The sequence below is a fragment of the Artemia sp. Qi Xiang Cuo genome, chromosome 2 (assembly GCF_049724085.1).
Source record: "Artemia sp. Qi Xiang Cuo chromosome 2, ASM4972408v1, whole genome shotgun sequence".
In the NCBI taxonomy this organism is placed as follows: domain Eukaryota; kingdom Metazoa; phylum Arthropoda; class Branchiopoda; order Anostraca; family Artemiidae; genus Artemia; species Artemia sp. Qi Xiang Cuo.
The window spans coordinates 55697281-55714472 of NC_142795.1; the positions used below are offsets into that span (position 1 = coordinate 55697281).

The 17192-nt window shown below is 37.0% G+C and overlaps 2 protein-coding genes across 7 annotated transcripts in view; one reads left to right on the forward strand and one right to left on the reverse strand.

The window, feature by feature from the left end:
• Window positions 1-17192, forward strand: part of LOC148955395 (uncharacterized) — a 284254-nt gene that overhangs the window by 101531 nt on the left and 165531 nt on the right. The gene's annotated exons all lie outside the window — the stretch shown is intronic.
• The window catches only part of LOC148955397 (dual specificity protein phosphatase 8-like), a 110931-nt gene that overhangs the window by 28922 nt on the left and 64817 nt on the right, over window positions 1-17192 (reverse strand). For all 6 annotated transcript variants that reach the window (XM_089101962.1, XM_089101947.1, XM_089101948.1 and 3 more), the window contains exon 7: window positions 12160-12283. In XM_089101962.1, coding sequence (XP_088958088.1) covers window positions 12160-12283 — 124 coding nt within the window. The remainder of the gene's footprint in view (window positions 1-12159; window positions 12284-17192) is intronic.

Below are 17192 nucleotides of genomic sequence, written 5' to 3' on the forward strand. Positions count from 1 at the left end.
GTGATTTTCCTTGTTGTTCAAGGTGGAGACTGTAATTTCCCTGTATAAGATTTTCGACTATACTGATTCCAATGGTACACTTTTCATTTTGATTTGACGCCATTGTCGAGGGGTTTCAGTTTTTTAAATAACCCCCATAAATTTCTTTTCGTAATAAACTTTTACTTTTAAGGCGAACCAAGATAATAGTTATCATCACCGAATCAATGTCAGATGGTAATTTTTTTTTCTAAACGTTTTTTTTTTTAATTTTGGGTACTATGGGCAGTGGTTCGCACTTTACTAGGTCATTATGTAAATTTGTTTTAAAAATAAAATTTTAATATTAAAACTATTAGAAATAATAGTGACCATTCTCGGATCAGGTTCAAATAGCGATTCTACCCATTTTGACAAATTTTTTTAACATGTTTTTAAGTTTTCAGCTACAATCGGCTAAAGTTCTTTCTTTACTAGGTTGCAACTATTACTGCAACCACGATACTTTTTTTGCCGACATGCCTCCGAATATTGAAAAACGAACCACATTTTTTGGACCAGGAATTTAGTATGATCCAATAGGGTCATATAGATAAAAATGCGTGAAAAACCCAAACAGTTCAGATTTTGTCAAAATTGCATTTTATTTGCCCTCCAGTTACTATTAACTCTTAAAAGAAAACCATAATTTTTAATTACGAATCGAATGTACCCAAGCCAAAGTTTTCTATGGCCACACCTTCTATACAAAGTGTCTGGGAAAAAATACATCGAAGCCACATTGCTCTCTACGCAGTACCCCCAGATGGGAGGGCTGTGCTTATAGGAGGCAAGTGAGGTTCAGGGTTCACGTGGCGTCCTCATACGGAAGCCTCTTCGGGCCTTCTGCAGAACCCTAGGTTTTCGTTAAGCCCTGTTCGAGAAACACTATGCTTGGCTAATATCATTGCAACGAGCGTGAAACTTTACAAGCTATTCGGTATACTTAATCAGCAATTAATTTTCTTTTTCTTGTCGGAAGGTAAACTAAAGATGATTTGAGTTTCTACAAAATTGCAATAAAAGCGTAATATTTCGATTCTTCTACTACTTTTAATGTCCTAAGTCATGGGAAATGTGCAACGCATCTTTTGATTTGGGACAGTCAAGCTGAAGATATGTGAACACATTGTTTTTTGAATTATCTGTTCAGATCACTTTTGCGGCGGCATTGAATAAACCTGTCGTTATGAACTTCCCGATTAATAGTTAATTAACGGATGGAGACGCATACTACAATCAACTTTTCTAAATTAGTTCCTGAAACTACGTTAGGAGCCCCCATCCGCTCCACACACGTTGGATTACGCCCAAATACAAAAACACGGATAGCACGCTAGCCATTACTTACCACCAACTTTGTTTAGGACCTCACACCATTTTCTACAAGAAATTCTGATGACAAAGATTTAGGAGCCGTCTCAGCAACCAACCCCCTTCAGTACAGATCTACAAAAGGCAGAATTAGGACGTTATTTACTAATTTCCACCAGGTTTAGTCGAGGTTTGATAACCTCTTCTTGCAAGTGATCTAATGATTAGGGCTCCCTCACTTGCCTTGAAAACAAGATGTCTTGATAACAAGATTTCTGGAACCATCGTTCCTTTTTCTTTCCCAGAGGGGTTCAAATCCTAATCCACAAAAGGCGTAACTAGACACTAGATCTTGTTTCCGTTAAGCATGGCCAATATCTGAATATGTCTTCAGGGAAATTTCCAAATGATAAGAATTTAGAACCCTTCCCTCTGTCCGGGCACCAAAAAACACCGAACACTAGCTTTTACTTCTAAACATGTTTGATTAAGAGCAGAAACCACTTTCTAGTGGATGTGCTAATGACAAAGATCGTTCGAACTGTTTCTTTAGATCTTCTCCCCCCCCCCCGCGCCTCTATAGTATGAAATCATCACACCATTTATCCTTAATCGTTTTTCTAGGGTTCTTTTGCAGATTTCCAAAGACAATTCAATTAGTCTCGTTATTGGATTCATATTATTTAAGAAGGCGCACAATGTAGTAACAATGAGAACATATTCACGGCCCTTTTCTGGCCTAAGCCTTTTCTTTAAACATTCCTCGTCCCTATCTTGGAAAACAGTTTTGCAGACTGACTGATATTGGTAGTTTCAAGGGGACTGTAATATTCTGTATTTAATGGATTTATGAACTTCCCTCAACTCGAAAAATCTCATTTTTGCAGTTCTGGATTGATTTCTCTTTTGGACCGAAATTTGTAGAAATGTGTTTGGCTAGAAAAGTTGACTAAACTCAGAACACATTTTTTTTTTTTTTGAATTTTTGTAAAAAGCAAAAGTAAGTCAACTAAGAGTTAAATTTATCAAGAGGCTAAGTTAAAAAAAAACTATTTGCAGGTTATTTTACTTCCAGTTTCAAATTGATGACACAATTCAACGCTCCTTACGTTGCTAGCAAGGTTATTTAGAGCTTTAGAAATGCCTTATGACGAAGAAGACGACGACGATACTATTACTGATGATGAGGAGGAAGTGGATGACAAAATTTCAATAGTGAAAACCTTTTTCAAAATACTATCATGGATTACGTCAATAATTTACTTTCTTTCCTCATTGTCTGTTTCATCATTTTGTGCTGTTCTAGTTTTTGACCCTAAATCTGTTTATGCCTTTGAAACTCCCAAAGTAATTGCAGTCCCTTTTCTTTTATTAGCTTCTGTCCTCTGTTTGGTTAGTCTTGTGGGATTGTTTTGCTTAAGGACAGAAAGGAGATTGATTATCATGACGGTAGTTGTTTATTCCTGTCTTCCTCTACTTGTATCAATACTTGTTTTGACTTTGACTGAAGAAAAGCTGAATTTTTACACTGAGCCCGTGTTCACATCTTTAATAAGCAGACACTACCCTCTGAATAACAATACGATGGACACGTTGAATTACATCCACCAGCACTTACATTGTTGTGGATTGTCAGGGCTAGAGGGCAAAACAGAGAATTTCGCAATATATAATGCGTATTTTGATGCTGTGTCATCAGAGCAACGATGGGATTATTTTCATAAATCCAATCCTAAAGAATTTCCATCCATAATGAAGGGGATTAAGGTCCCACTATCGTGCTGTATCGCAATGAATATGAATAGCACAGATCTTTGTATCCGAAACCCAAATGCCAATAATGCTTACACAGAAGGTTGTACTACTGTACTAGCTAGATCATTTCAAGCTAAAAAGACAAGTATTACGAGTATAGCAAGGGGAGTTACTGCGTTTTTGTCGGTCCATATATTATCTCTATTAGTATTAGAATGGATGGCACAGCCCGAATCCTTCGAAGAAGAGCCAAAGTCAAAACTGCGAGAAATTTTAACGTCGATCGGTAGATCAATCTTTCATCATACATGTTACTATCTATGTTGTTTGTATATGAGAAGTTCAAGCATAGACCAAGCAGATGACAAAGTATGATGTTAAGAAGAACTGAGCAGCTAAAAACATTTGTATTTCATTAATTACGGCCATCCGGCATACAAAAAGCGGGGTAGCATAGTAGCCATGCTACTTGGCAGATTTCATGGTGTAGTGAATTTTTCCATCAGATTTTGTCAGAAAAAAAACACGACAGTGCTTCCACTATCCCTGAATTTGTTTGCAGCTTTTGGAATTTTGTCGATTTCGGCAACGGGTAACTTTTTGCATACCTGACGGCCATATTTTATCTCAACTCTTGAAATAGGATTTCTTTCTATTTTTCTCAATCTTCAATATAATATTTGTGGTTACTAACTAGCTCACTTAAAATGTTACTTGGTGGCATATCTTTAGAAATGTAAAATGGTTTGCTAAGAATAGTTACCTTTTCTTTGATAAAAATCACTTCATCATTTTCACGCACGCGCTCTTAAAACACTGGAAGAAAGCTTTGATTGTCTAGCCCATCTTCGACATTATTTTTTTGTATTCATGACTGCCCCCTTAGGGACAACCTAGTAAAGAACGAACCCTAGCTCTTAGTATCCAAGAATTTAGAAACGTATTTGAAAATAACTGTCAAGGTACAATCACCATTTGAAGTTGATTCGGAAATGGTAACTATTATTTTTATTACCTTTAATGATAAAGTTCGTTACGAAAACAAATTTGTGGGAATTTCAAAAAATCGCCTGACACCCAAGGTCGTATTAGGCGAGGGATTAGGGGATTTAAAACCATGCCCCCCCCCCCAAAAAAAATAAAATGTTTATTCGTCTCGTAAAAACGTAATGAAGTAAAATTGTAAACGTAGTAAAATGTAAACGTAATAAAACATAAAACACATTTCTATGCATTATTTAAAAGTTTTTTTTTGCACCCCCTCCAAAAAATCCTATATACGGCCTCGCTGACAGCCCTCAAAGAATGGTGTTGGATCGGAATGAAAATGTACTATTGGAATCACCATGGCCAAAACCTAATTTTAGGACAATTACAGTCCCCCATCTTGAGCAACAAGATAATCTCTTTTTCACATGGGACGCACAATGACTGTCTCTTTTTCGTTTTCTTTTTTTTTCATTGCCGTTAGTGGAACGTTAACTAATTTTATATCTACGTGCTTCATGTAAGAAACAAAACTTAGAATAGCCTACAAAATAAAACGCAAAGTTTAGACAAAAACTACATCTTCATATACAATAACTACTACTACTACTAACAACGCACTGAAGCACCAAGCCGCCTGAGGCCAACACAGCTACGCACGCTCCTCCTCCATCCCAATCTACTCAAAGCCTCCTTTTTTACCCCCGCCCACGAATTTCCCATTTCCTTTAAATCTGTCTTTATGACGTCCTCCCACCCCAGACGAGGACGATTTGCTTTCCGTTTAGCCCTAGACGGTTGGTCGAAAAGAACAATCATCAGCAATTTGTCATCCTTCATCCGCACAGCGTGCCCTAGCTACCTCAACATTTCTTTCATTATAGCCCCAGAGAGCGGTATTGAACCACATTTTTCGTATAGCCTATTATTTGAAATACTGTCAGTCAGCCGGGTACCCAGAACAATCCTTAAGCAATTTCTCTGGAAAACATCTACAAATCTTCCTCCGCTTTTCTGAGCGCCTATGCTTCAGAGCCATATTTGACCACATTCATTACTGTAGCTTCTAATATTCTAATCTTCGTTTGCAGACTTATCTTCTTAATCTTCCAAATTTTTTTAACAGTGAAAAAACACCCAGAGCCTTGGCTATTCTACTTTTAACATCTTCACTACTCCCACCATCTTTACTGATAATACTACCATGGTAAGTGAAGCTGTCCACCTCATCAATCTTTTCATTACCCACCGTCCAGTGGCGCCAAGTCACGAAAATGTCGGGGGGGGCAAGGATTTTTTTTTCGATTTTTTTTTTATTAAGATGCAAAAAAAAGAACAGCATTTAGAAAACAAACCTAAAACAGAAGGTAGCGGTGAGGTCGCTGCTTGGCAAAATTGTCAACTAATCTATCCAAATCCAGTTTCTTTAACTCTTCTTTTTCAACGGCCATTATCATGAGATTACTGAGTCTGTCGTTTTCCATTGTCAATCCCAGATAGTCTCTCGCACGCTCTAAAGCTGAGAAGACTCGTTCATTAATGGCAGTGGTCGCAGGTAAAGGAGCAATTAGCTTCATAAGTTTTAGCACTGCAGAATAGGCAACTGGGAGGTCGGATAAGATTTCGATAGCTCGAAGAAGATCCATTTTTGAAATATCACTTTTTAACAGATGCAGCTTTGCAAGAGAAAGCTGGTATTCTATGGCATAGTCATCGGCACCGAGAATCTCTTGATAATGACACATAACTCTTTCCACTTTCGAAAATTCGAGAAAATTGGAACTTGAGGGGTCGAAGGCAGATAAGCATCGAGCAGAGGCATATTCTGCATGAAACGTTGGTCCATCTCACTCGTGAAACGATCTATTACCTCAAAGTACAGAAGTTTACTGCAGTTTGATTCAACTGGCTGACTGATATTGCGTTTACCGGTTGTTGAGATTGAAAGAAAGTCTTTGAGATGAATGGAAATGGCTTGACTTCTCTTGCTTAGAGCACTGGTTTTAGATTGTGGAGATTTCGATTCATGGATATCGTTTAAAGCCAAGAATTCAGATATGTTTTTGCTCAAGTTGTTCCATTCGTTTTTATTTCTCAGCTTTTGGAGTGTCTCATATGTTCCAGAAATCAGTGCAAGTGCCTTATAAATCAACAAACTTCCACATTGAAGTTGCTCTGATAAACAATTTACAATGACTAATACTTTTTCCATTATGTGTAAAGTTGAAACAAAAGAGGCAGAGTTGATTTTGTCCAGTAGTCCTTTTGCTTCACACGCTGCCTTGCCGTTGGAACTATCAGAGAACTATTCACATGATCTCTATTTTCCTGAACCTCTTGAGATCTGGATTGAATTAAGGCATTCGCTACAGATTTCGAAGTATCAGTACTCATTATCTTAAATTCCGTCCATGCTGACATACAATGCCTATGTCTTTCAGAACCATCATGTTGCTTTAATAGAGCAGAACTGTCTTTCCACTTGCAAAATCCTGATTCAATGAAATCCCTTTTTCCAGCAGTTTCTCCAGCTCTTAGAGTCGCCATTGAAAAATGGCGGCAAGCAAAACAAAACACGGACTTCAAATTTTTGTAGTATTCAATCCATTCATAAGTCTTATAATAATGTGCACGGAATTTCCTTCCGTTAGAAGTGGAAGCCGGATATCTCTCAAGAATAGGTTGAGCTGGTTTGTCGTGACGAGTCCTAGAGATATCTGAGAGAGTTTGTTGACTGCTACTGGAACCTGCAAGGGGTTCAACGATGCAGACCGAACTTTCATGTTGATCTGAGCCATTTATTGTTCTGCTTGTTTCCGAAATTCTGTCACAAGTGGGGGAATTTATCTCAACTAACCCGAGACTTTGGGCGCTGACACTATTGCCAGTTTCTTGCACTAAAGTTTCTTCATTTTTCTTCTGCATTTTCACCGAAAAAAAATCCAAAGTGTGTTGTCGCTTTTTACTCATATTTAAACGAATTGTAGACAAGGACTTCACTCAGACACTGCAAGAGAAGAACTGAAGAAACACGTAGAAAATCACCTAGAAAATCACTCCCTTACTCCACAGTAAAACTACCCCGCTTAGAAACTCCATAAGCCAATCACTTACATTTCCTGTTCACAACAGTCCCATACACTCCACTAGGACTAGTCTTCCCATAAACTATTCAACAATGTCAAGAATCTGCTGAACAAAACCCCCTTGAAACCCTAGAACATATTTCCTTCCCCAGCTACTAAAAAAGGGAATATACAAAACTCATAGTTTACAACAAATTCTTCACAAGAACAATAACGAAACGGGTACTGGCCACATGAAGCTTAGTTTTGAATGAACCCTACTCGGAAATAAAATAGTGTAGACGCGCTCGCTCTTAGACATTTCAAAACAAGATTATATAATTAGGGCACCAGTTTGTTGGTCGTATTTATTGGACCAGTTGCTGGTTTAATATAGCACATTGATAAAATAGAAAATAGCTGTGAAATATAAATAAGAAGGTAATTTTCAAAGTCTAGGAGGGGGCCAGGGCCCCCCCCTGCCCCCCCTAATTGGCGCCCCTGCCAACGTCGCCTTTTCATCTTCACTTATTCCTAACCTTAGTGACTTAGTCTTATTAACATTAATTTTCAAACCTATTCTAGCACCCTGAACTCGCAAAACCTCTAAAACTTCATTCATTTTGCTCACACTTTCATCTAGGATGCTTAAATCATCAGCATAATCTAAGTCCAGGAGACTTTTTCCTCCCCATTTGATTCCGTGGTCTATCATTGCCTTTCCTTTGCTCCTTAAGACAAAGTCCATCAAAATAATCCATATAAAGGGGGATAGAACTCAACCCTGCTTAACTCCTGATTTAATAGAAAACCAGCTGCTAACCTCATTTCCTACCTTAACCACATCAATGTTATTCTCGTACTAAGCACAAATCACTTTAATGTATTTGTCTGGTATACCATACAAGGATAAAACCTTTACTAAAGCACTTCTATCAACAGAACCGAACACTTGCTCATAATCTATAAAACTAAGGACCAAAGGTGTTTGACAACTCAGGAACTTCTCAATTATTAGCCTAAGAGTGAAAATTTGGTCGACACATCCTCTCTACCTTTTCTAAAACCACACTGTTCTTCTCGTAAAACTTTGCCTACGGCATCTCTCAGTCTAAACAGTATCATATTACTAAGTAATTTACTACCAACAGAGACCAGACTAATGCCTCGATAATTACCACACTCACTTTTATCACCTTTCTTATAAAGTGTCAATTAAGGTTTTCCTAATATACAATACGAAGATACAATATGACAAGTATCTTTCAATAAAATGATGCAACACACTAATCTTTTCAAAAATTGCTTCTCTGAGGTATGATATCATATACGAGTTACTCAGCTCCTTGATTCCCTGTGGCTCGTTCTTTACTATTCAAGCTAAGAAAAAGTCAAAGGCTTTTTTTCTGCTTGTAATACAAGTTTCAGAAAAACAAAAACCCAAAAATATAAGATGCATACCAACCATGCAAAAAAAAAACAAAAACACCGTGACCGCTTTGTTAAGAAATTAAATAAAAAAAACAAGCTTTTTAACTGAAAGTAAGGAGCGACATTAAAACTTAAAACGAACAGAAATTATTCCGTATATGAAAGGGGCTGTCTCCTCCTCAATACCTCACTCTTTACTCTAACGTTTTTATTGTTTTAAAAAATAAAGTTGTGTGACAAATTCAAGCTGTAGCGTGAAGAGCGAGGTATTGAGGAGGGGACGGCCCCTTTCATATAGGGAATAATTTATGCTCGTTTTAAGTTTTAATGTCGCTCCTTACTTTCAGTTAAAAAAACTTGTTTTTTTATTTAATTTCTGAACGTTTTTGAATTAATGCAGCTTTGATTTTGGCTCACCGTATATGAATAATTAAAACGAAATTTGCACGTTAATTTTACTTTTTTAGCTAAATGGCTTTCTTGAAATTTTGTTCTGACGTAACCTACGAATTAACTTACGTAACAAACTTGTATATTCGTATGTATTATTACGTATATTAGGGAGTTTGCCCCCTAGTCGATACCTTGCTCTTTCCGCTAAAGTTCGAGTTTTGTTCGAATCACAAAACCCTGAATCACAAAGGCCGGTTAATTAGAATAGATAGCTTTTTTGAAACTACTAAAAAAAACTTTAGCAAAAAAGGCGAGGTATTAACTAGAGGGCGAACCCCCTCATATACGTAATAATTTCTGTTTGTTTTAAGTTTTAATGTTGCTCCTTACTTTCAGTTGAAAAAACTAGTTTTTTTTATTTAACTTCTGATCGTTTTTTAAATAATGTTGGAAAATCCGGCGCCCCCTTCATAGAAATGTCCCTTCCCCCAAGAAAACACCCTCCATGGAAGGATCCTCCCCCGTAACCCCCGCCGACAACCCCCCCCAATCAGACAACAATCCCGCCTGAAACGTCTTTAAACTTCCCATTAACCAATACTATATGTAAACAATGGGCAAAGTTCATAACTTCCAGCCCTTCCCCCGGGAGCTGTGGGGGATTGAGTCATCCTCAAAGACATATTTATTAGATTTTCGACTATGCTGAATAAATAAAATGGCTATCTCAAAATTTTGATTGGAAAACTTTGGGGAAAAAATGAGCGTGGGAGGGGGCCAAGCTGCCCTCTAATTTTTTTTGGTCACTTAAAAAGGGCACTAGAACTTTTAATTTCCGTTTGAATTTGCCCTCTCATGATATCCTATGACTATTGGATCGATACGATCACCCCTGGGGAAATAAAAAAAAATAAATAAATAAAAATAAATAAACACGCATCCGTGATCTTTGTTCTGACAAAAAATACAAAATACCAAATTTTTGCAGATAGGAGCTTGAAACTTTCGCAGTAAGGTTTACTGATACGCTGAATCTGATGGTGTGATTTTCATTAAACTTCTATGACTTTTTGGGGGTGTCTCCCCTTTTTTCGAAAATAAGGCAAATTTTCTGAGGCGATTAACTTTTGATGGTTAAAACTAAACTTAATGAAACTTATATATTTGAAATCAGCAGAAAAATCTGATTCTATTGATGTGTCTATGGGTATCAAAATTCCGGTTTTTAGAGTTTCGGTTACTATTGAGCCGGGTCGCTCCTTACTTACAGTTCGTTGAACTGTTTGATAGTTAAACTATCAAAGTGCCCCCAGTTTCAGGAAGGGGGCAAATAGGAAAGAGAAAAGTGTCTCTCCTGTTTATTTCCCATACCAATTTTTGTAGAATGAGTGGTAATAGAAACTTGGAGGAGGGGGGCTCATTCAATTGGAAATTGGAAGTCCTGTTTCAATAAACAGCGTATTGTCAGGAAAGAAAGGTAGAACTAATACAGGAAGCAGTTCTTTCGCTTTTCTAATTCTTCTTAAGCATTTAAAGAAGCGGTCCCGATTTTAATTAGTCCCGAGGTTTTAGAACCATTAGTGGCATGATTTTGTCAAATCAAATGAGCTCGCTTCCGACAGGGGAGGGGGGATTTGAAGACGACAAAAATCTGAAAAATACACAGAATATTCCTTATTTACTTAGACTTAAGTTCTTCTACACTGGCTGGCAAATGAGCTGGCGACAACGGCACCTCTATACGATTACCTCTGCAGAGTTTGCAGCCAAAGATTTTCAACGTCGTATAAAATAAGGAATCTTGCTTCTATCTGTTTAGTATATTAGGTTCAAAAGAGGCCAACCACTTAATGTTTATCAAAATAAATAAATTGGAAGGTAATAGAGCGTCAAGTCCAAGTCAATTAATTATGGTTGCAGCATCTGCTGCATTCTAGTAATTCCATGTCAGGATCTTTCCACTTCAAGTACCATAAACAATTTACGACAATACATTACTTTGTTGAAAGTGAAACTGTCACCAAATTTTACTTATCAGCTCAGAAACAAGTAAAATGATTGACGACGTTAAGATTAGTAAACAGAAGCAGAAATTTAGGGACAGTTTTTTAAATCAAATTTTTAAACATAACCATCCGTACGCTTATCGGTCTTTCTGTTTGTTGGTACCACAGTTTATATAATATACCAGTAAGTTTAACGCAGATGATTTCTGGCTCTTCATTCTCGGTGCGAACAAAAAGCTCCTCCCACTTATTTCTGCACTTATTGTCCACTTATTGGTTGAGCCGGCCAAGTGGTTTTGTCAGTACTTGTTCCGCAGGTGATTATTCTTTGTCTACCCGTGAAAAGATCTAATTCCGCTTGTGTTTATATCTGCAAAAACGTTCTCTGGAGCACTCGCACCTCGGTCCAGGTTTTTATAATGGGTGAGATAGGGAAAGATCATACTGGATAATTATATAAACTGTGGTTTGTACACTGAGAAATAATTCAACGATTCAATCTAGAAACGAGAAATCTTGTACAATAATTTTACAGCCACAAGAACGGCTTCTGACTATGAAATCTCCAAGACACATTTGCAGGGGTCTAAGACCTGAGCTGCCTACCATAGTAAGAAGAGTGAGGCTAAAAAAGTACATAGGCTGATGGCCCAAATACCGGTCGAGGCAGGTGCCATTTACGGAGGTACATTTGCGAGGGCAGAAGACCCACAATTCAGACCACAATGAGTGAAGCGAGGCTACTTCGTGAGAAAAGGGTCCACTTCGCATGCTTTTTGCAGCCTCCCTTCGCTCATTTCGCTCCCAAGGGTTGACAGTTCGGGCCTTTGGTCCTCGCATGATGTACCATACTTGTGACGTCATTTTATGTCGATTCCCCGTTTGTTTTTTTGTTTTTTTTTCAGTAAAATTGCTTCGAGTTCCTATAGCCATCTTAATATATTTGGCTACATATATTTTAATATTTCTATAGCTTTCTAGTTCGATTAATTTAGCTTATTTTCAGTGTTCATACACAAACCTACACTGAATTTTATATTTTGCATTGACATCGATTTTTTAAATTCATTATTGGCACTACTAAACGACCAAGAATCCTAAGTCCTAACGGTCGTTCCTCAGTTGTTACATTAGCTAGGAATAAAATCAAATTTGTATGGAATGAACCCTTCTGACTAGACGATTCTTACCTAAAAGCTTCTTCAAAGGGCAACCGTAAATGTTTCATAACAAAGGCAACAGCAACAGTTGGTGACCGGGATATCCCAGCAAGACAATGCACAAGAACACAACCATTTGCTTCACGAGACTTATCTAGAATCAATAAACCTATTAAGTGAACTTTTGACCATTTATTATTAGTTAAGAGTTAGATTAGTAAATTTTCCCTATCTCGTCCATTATAAACATTTTTTTAGTTTGTGCTGCCAAATTATTTAGAATTGATTGGGCGGTCTTGCCATAACCTGAAGATCTGGATAAGAGATTCAAATAAACGACAGAAGCCTAAAAGCCGGTGCCTACTTTCTCAGAAATCTTAGAAAAATCATTTAGATTTACCGTTTTGTGCGGAGATAGAGCTATTCGGATTTAACTAAACTTGCATCAGTAGAGAGAGTGTAACTTTGTCTTTTCGATTAAACAGATCAAAATATCCTTTTTAAAGTTCGGGAAAGGGCAGTTCCTAAAAATATTCTAGCATACCTGCTTTGAAATGTGAATTGTCAACCCAAAGGAAGCATCATTTGATCAATTTGACAGCACATGGTGCTACCAACTTTGATTGAAAACCTTGCCAACACGGAGACGCATTATTCATTCTGTATGTTCATTGAATAGACAGCGCTTCGCTTAACAATAAGTAAGGGAATTTTTTTTACTAATCTTTCGTTAGCCTTTCAAACTGTTGACACATTCAAGTTCCCTTATCAATTTTTACCGACATTACTTTAGGACATCCCTCCGGTGCCGGAAAAATTTACTAATGAGACGGTCTTAATTTGTCTTTGAGACGGTCAACCGACACTAAGACTCGCAAAATGATTTTTAAGGTATCGAATGGCCTTAACCACAGAGGACTTCTTCATCGATTAATTACATAATGCATTTAAGCAATAAATTTCAGAGATCTAATCAATCGATGCCTCAATAGAACTGATTCAGCATGTTTAACTATGTTTCCTTCTATTTTAAATAAGGTAAGCTTCAAGTCAGCTTATTTATCATGTCGAACTAAATAATAAAACCTTAAAAATTAAAAGGCAAACAACATAGCTAAATTCAATAATAAATCTGGAGCGGATTCGTTTTACTACCAAATCTTGAAATGATCTATGCTAACAGTAAATCCTAGATTAGAACGTATTTCACCAATCCGCTTAATGAGATGGACCTTGTGTGTTTATTATATTTTTTTTTTAATCAGTAAAAGGTGAGTTAACTTAAGCTTGAAGAACGTAGGATTGAGGAGGGCCATAGTTTCCTGACATTTAGTATGTTTTTTTTATTAGTATTAAGTTTTAACGCCTTTCTATACTTTTTCGTGATTAAAACTCTTCTGTTGACATAAGAAATGCGTTTATTTTCAAGCCTTTAATCGAATGACATCTGAAACATTTTATTGGTTCTGTGAAACGTTCGCCCAATTTTCTCAAAAAGTATGGGCTAGGGCTAGGACATTCAATGGCGGAGAACAGTAGTCTACACGGACACAATATTTTTGCTCCGTAAAACAAGCAATAGAAACTCAATAACTGATTCAAAGGTCAGGCTTGATTCGGTATTGATTCGGTACAATTTCCCCTGATGAATAACATCCGTTAAAAACAAGCATGTGTGAATGGAGGAGTTCAAATGTTAAAACTGAAATTTTGGATCCTTGTTTCAGTTATTTTTCAAAAGAAAGGGAGTCATCTGATCAGTATTATTCTTAAAAGATACTCATCCCCCTCACTCTCTGTAGACAAACATGCAAATGTAATATTCCGTTTTGCACTCACAATGTGTTGGAATAAGATGGTTTTTGATGTCCCCTCACAGCCCAGCAACTATACAACACTGTTTATAAGATAGTCAACTTCCAAATTGGTTTTTGCTAAGTTATTTTTTATATTTTCAGCAAAAGATGTTTGTAATAATACTAATTCAAACAATAATCTCTAACAATAAGAATAAGTAGTCAAATTTAAAAATACAAATATTCCAGTAGCGTCAATTTAATGGCTACATAATAAACAATTTATTTCTTACCCACTTGCAAAAGGAAAAAAAATAACAATTGATACAAAATATGAGAGAGTTAAACAAAACACAAAGGACTAAAAACAAATTAAGATGGACTTTAGCAAAAGAGGCAGATAAGACGGTTAATAAGACCAAGATGAATTGGCACTTCATCAATCAAATTCGAATTTAATATTTCCAAGAAAAGAATAATATATGTAGTTACATACTAACTAATTAACCTTCGTTCCGAAATAACTGCGGTAAAAAAAAAGGGGAAGATTAATGGTTAAAAGCGACGGAAAAGTGCTGAAGTTCCTCAACTCCAAATGTGAAAGTGCCCAAAATCTTGAGAGAATTGCAGCGAGATTGCAGCTATCACTGCAACAATGAATCCTCGCAAGTGTTGTTTATAAAAGTAAGCACAAGGAAGAACATGCTAAGAAGAAGACGCGAAAGATTGTGAAGCATCAAAAAACCATCTTTGGGTTCGATATGGCCTTGAAGAATAAAATCCTTGCAAGATCACCAGGACTGTGCTTTACAGGCAGTGATGCATCAAAGAGATATTGTTGGGTTTGATACGGGCTTGAACAGAAAACCTCGCGTAATTGCCTGGACTGTGCTGTACAGACACAAACAACGGAAGGGTATCGAGAAGCAATAGGCTAAGAAGAAGACACGAAAAGTTTTAAAGCGTCGAAGAGCCATCATTGGGCTTGATCCTAATTAAGTTTTAGCCGAGAAAAATCAGAAAGCTCAGCAAGGCTCATAGATGATCTGAGGAAAATCAGAAAACGACGTCCGCAAGGCTCACTGAGAACAGACTGTCAAAACCACCAAAGAAAACAATCGTGCAGATAAAGCTCCAAACAGGACTACCACAAGCACAACTGCTGAGCCCAAAAAGCATAGAAGTCCCAGCAAAAGTAGTTCGTCCTACTCACAAGTCAGCTCCAAGGATCAGAAGCAAAAGTTAAATTTTTTGTCAGTTTCTTTGAAAATAAAGATGCAGTCATTTTCCCGGGTTGATTGCCTTTGACAAAGCATCTGTCAGGAATAACCTTAACGGACCTTGGAAAGAATTCTGGATTATAATTTCTGACTCGTTTTGGCTGTATGTTTAGTGGAAGTGACAGACGATGAAACTTAAATTCGTCCTACAGAGACGACAAAAGGTCGATAGTCGGGTGGTCTCGCAGTTACCGTTCACAAAAACTTTCAGAGCAAGCAAGTAGTGCTGATGATTTAATTATTGCGGTTGATCTAGAAAGAGTAACTATACTCTGCATGTGCACGCCAACTAACTATCATAATGCTGCTTCAAATTAATTAGTTCATGTAAGCGTGTACCAGATTTTCTGAAGTTAGGCATAGAATTAGGCCAGCAGGGAAAAAACTCTGCTCTGAAGAGACCTTGACACAGATTTAAAGACTAATGCTCCTCTTTTTCAAATGCTATAAGCTTCATTTCCATCTCGCATGGGCATTTTACAAAAGTAGAAGATTGACTCGTAACTGCACAGCTCTGGTAGTACCTGGGATTTTAATTTCATAATAATACATCTTCAAAAATCCACAAGATTCATAGTACATGTATCACCAGAATCTATAATCAATGATAATTCACATTTAGAACTGTGTTGCTCAGTTCTAGTATCGCTAACGGACGGAACAAGGGTAGAGAATCGGTTCACCAAGATGTCTTGGGATAATATAGACACAGATTTGTGGCAATCAAAGTTAAATTTTATGTGGCGTAAAATTAAGATACTATACCACCTTCTTTTCACTTCAAACCGCTGGATATTGAATTCTACCTTACAGATTTCAAATTCTCTAATGGTTGCTGTAAATGTTGCCTTCCCTACTTTAGTAGAAAAAACAATACGCGTAGAAAACGATAGCTCTATAAAAGGGCACTAGAACTTTTTATTTCCAATTGAATAAACCCATTCATAAGTAATTTATTGGATTGTTCGTTCTGGCGTTTTGGCAAGTGACCATTACTGTTTTTGCTTCTGTGGAACTTCCCTCCTTCGTTCTCGTGCCTCTATGTCTTCTCATATTTTTTTCCTGTGTTCAACCCTGTGTTTATTCCTCTTTTTGTTCCTGAGATGGTCGTGTAAGTTTTCACTCAAACAATCAGATTTCATTTTGACTGTCCTTGGTAATTGAGCGCAAATAGATATAAATTGTGTATGAACAAAGGAAGGAAAATTTTCTGAGGGAGAATCCCTGGCATAATTGGTCGAAAATACAAACCGCTAAGGAGGAGTTGAAAATTTAGACATACAAATTTAGGTTTTTGGGTTTTTTCCATCCCCCTTGAAAAATCCTCGATATCCCTCCATGTGCTGCCTGTGGGTACATCCAAAGATAATGACAATGCAGCCATTATTAATAAATAATTTAGTTACATAATTCAAATTAAGTCGTGCAAATAAACATAACTTTCAACTAACATCATTCATTTCAGCATAGCTGAAAACTGGAACAAAATACTGACTTTTAGATCTTGGCTAATACAAAAGATTCCATTCAGAACCATTATATTTCACTCGTTCAACTTAAACTTCAGTTGGGCCCAATTACTACAAATTTTTAATGCAAATTCGTAAAATTGGTTACTAAGGACCTTGCGCTAGCTACCTCCAGATGTTGAAGTTGGTCTACTTCTTACGGTATTCGTCACTGATTGCAGCAGCTACAGCCGACTAAAAAGCCATTACAGGCCGCGAGAGGTCAAATGGAAAAATTTAGATAACAGAAAAGCATATAGCAAGAAAATTGACAGTTCTATTCTGACTGAAAATCTAGTGGCTATTCCCCTAGACACTGAGCTTAGGGTACTTTAACCCTTTTTTGTTTAGTTTTTTAAGCTGCGTTTTTTGTTATGTTTTTTTTTTTCTTAACAAGCCCCAATCATGTCTGAATACAGTTTCTCTAACATCTTCGTTAAGGACAACCTTTTTTTTAACAAGTGCATTTACACAAGGAG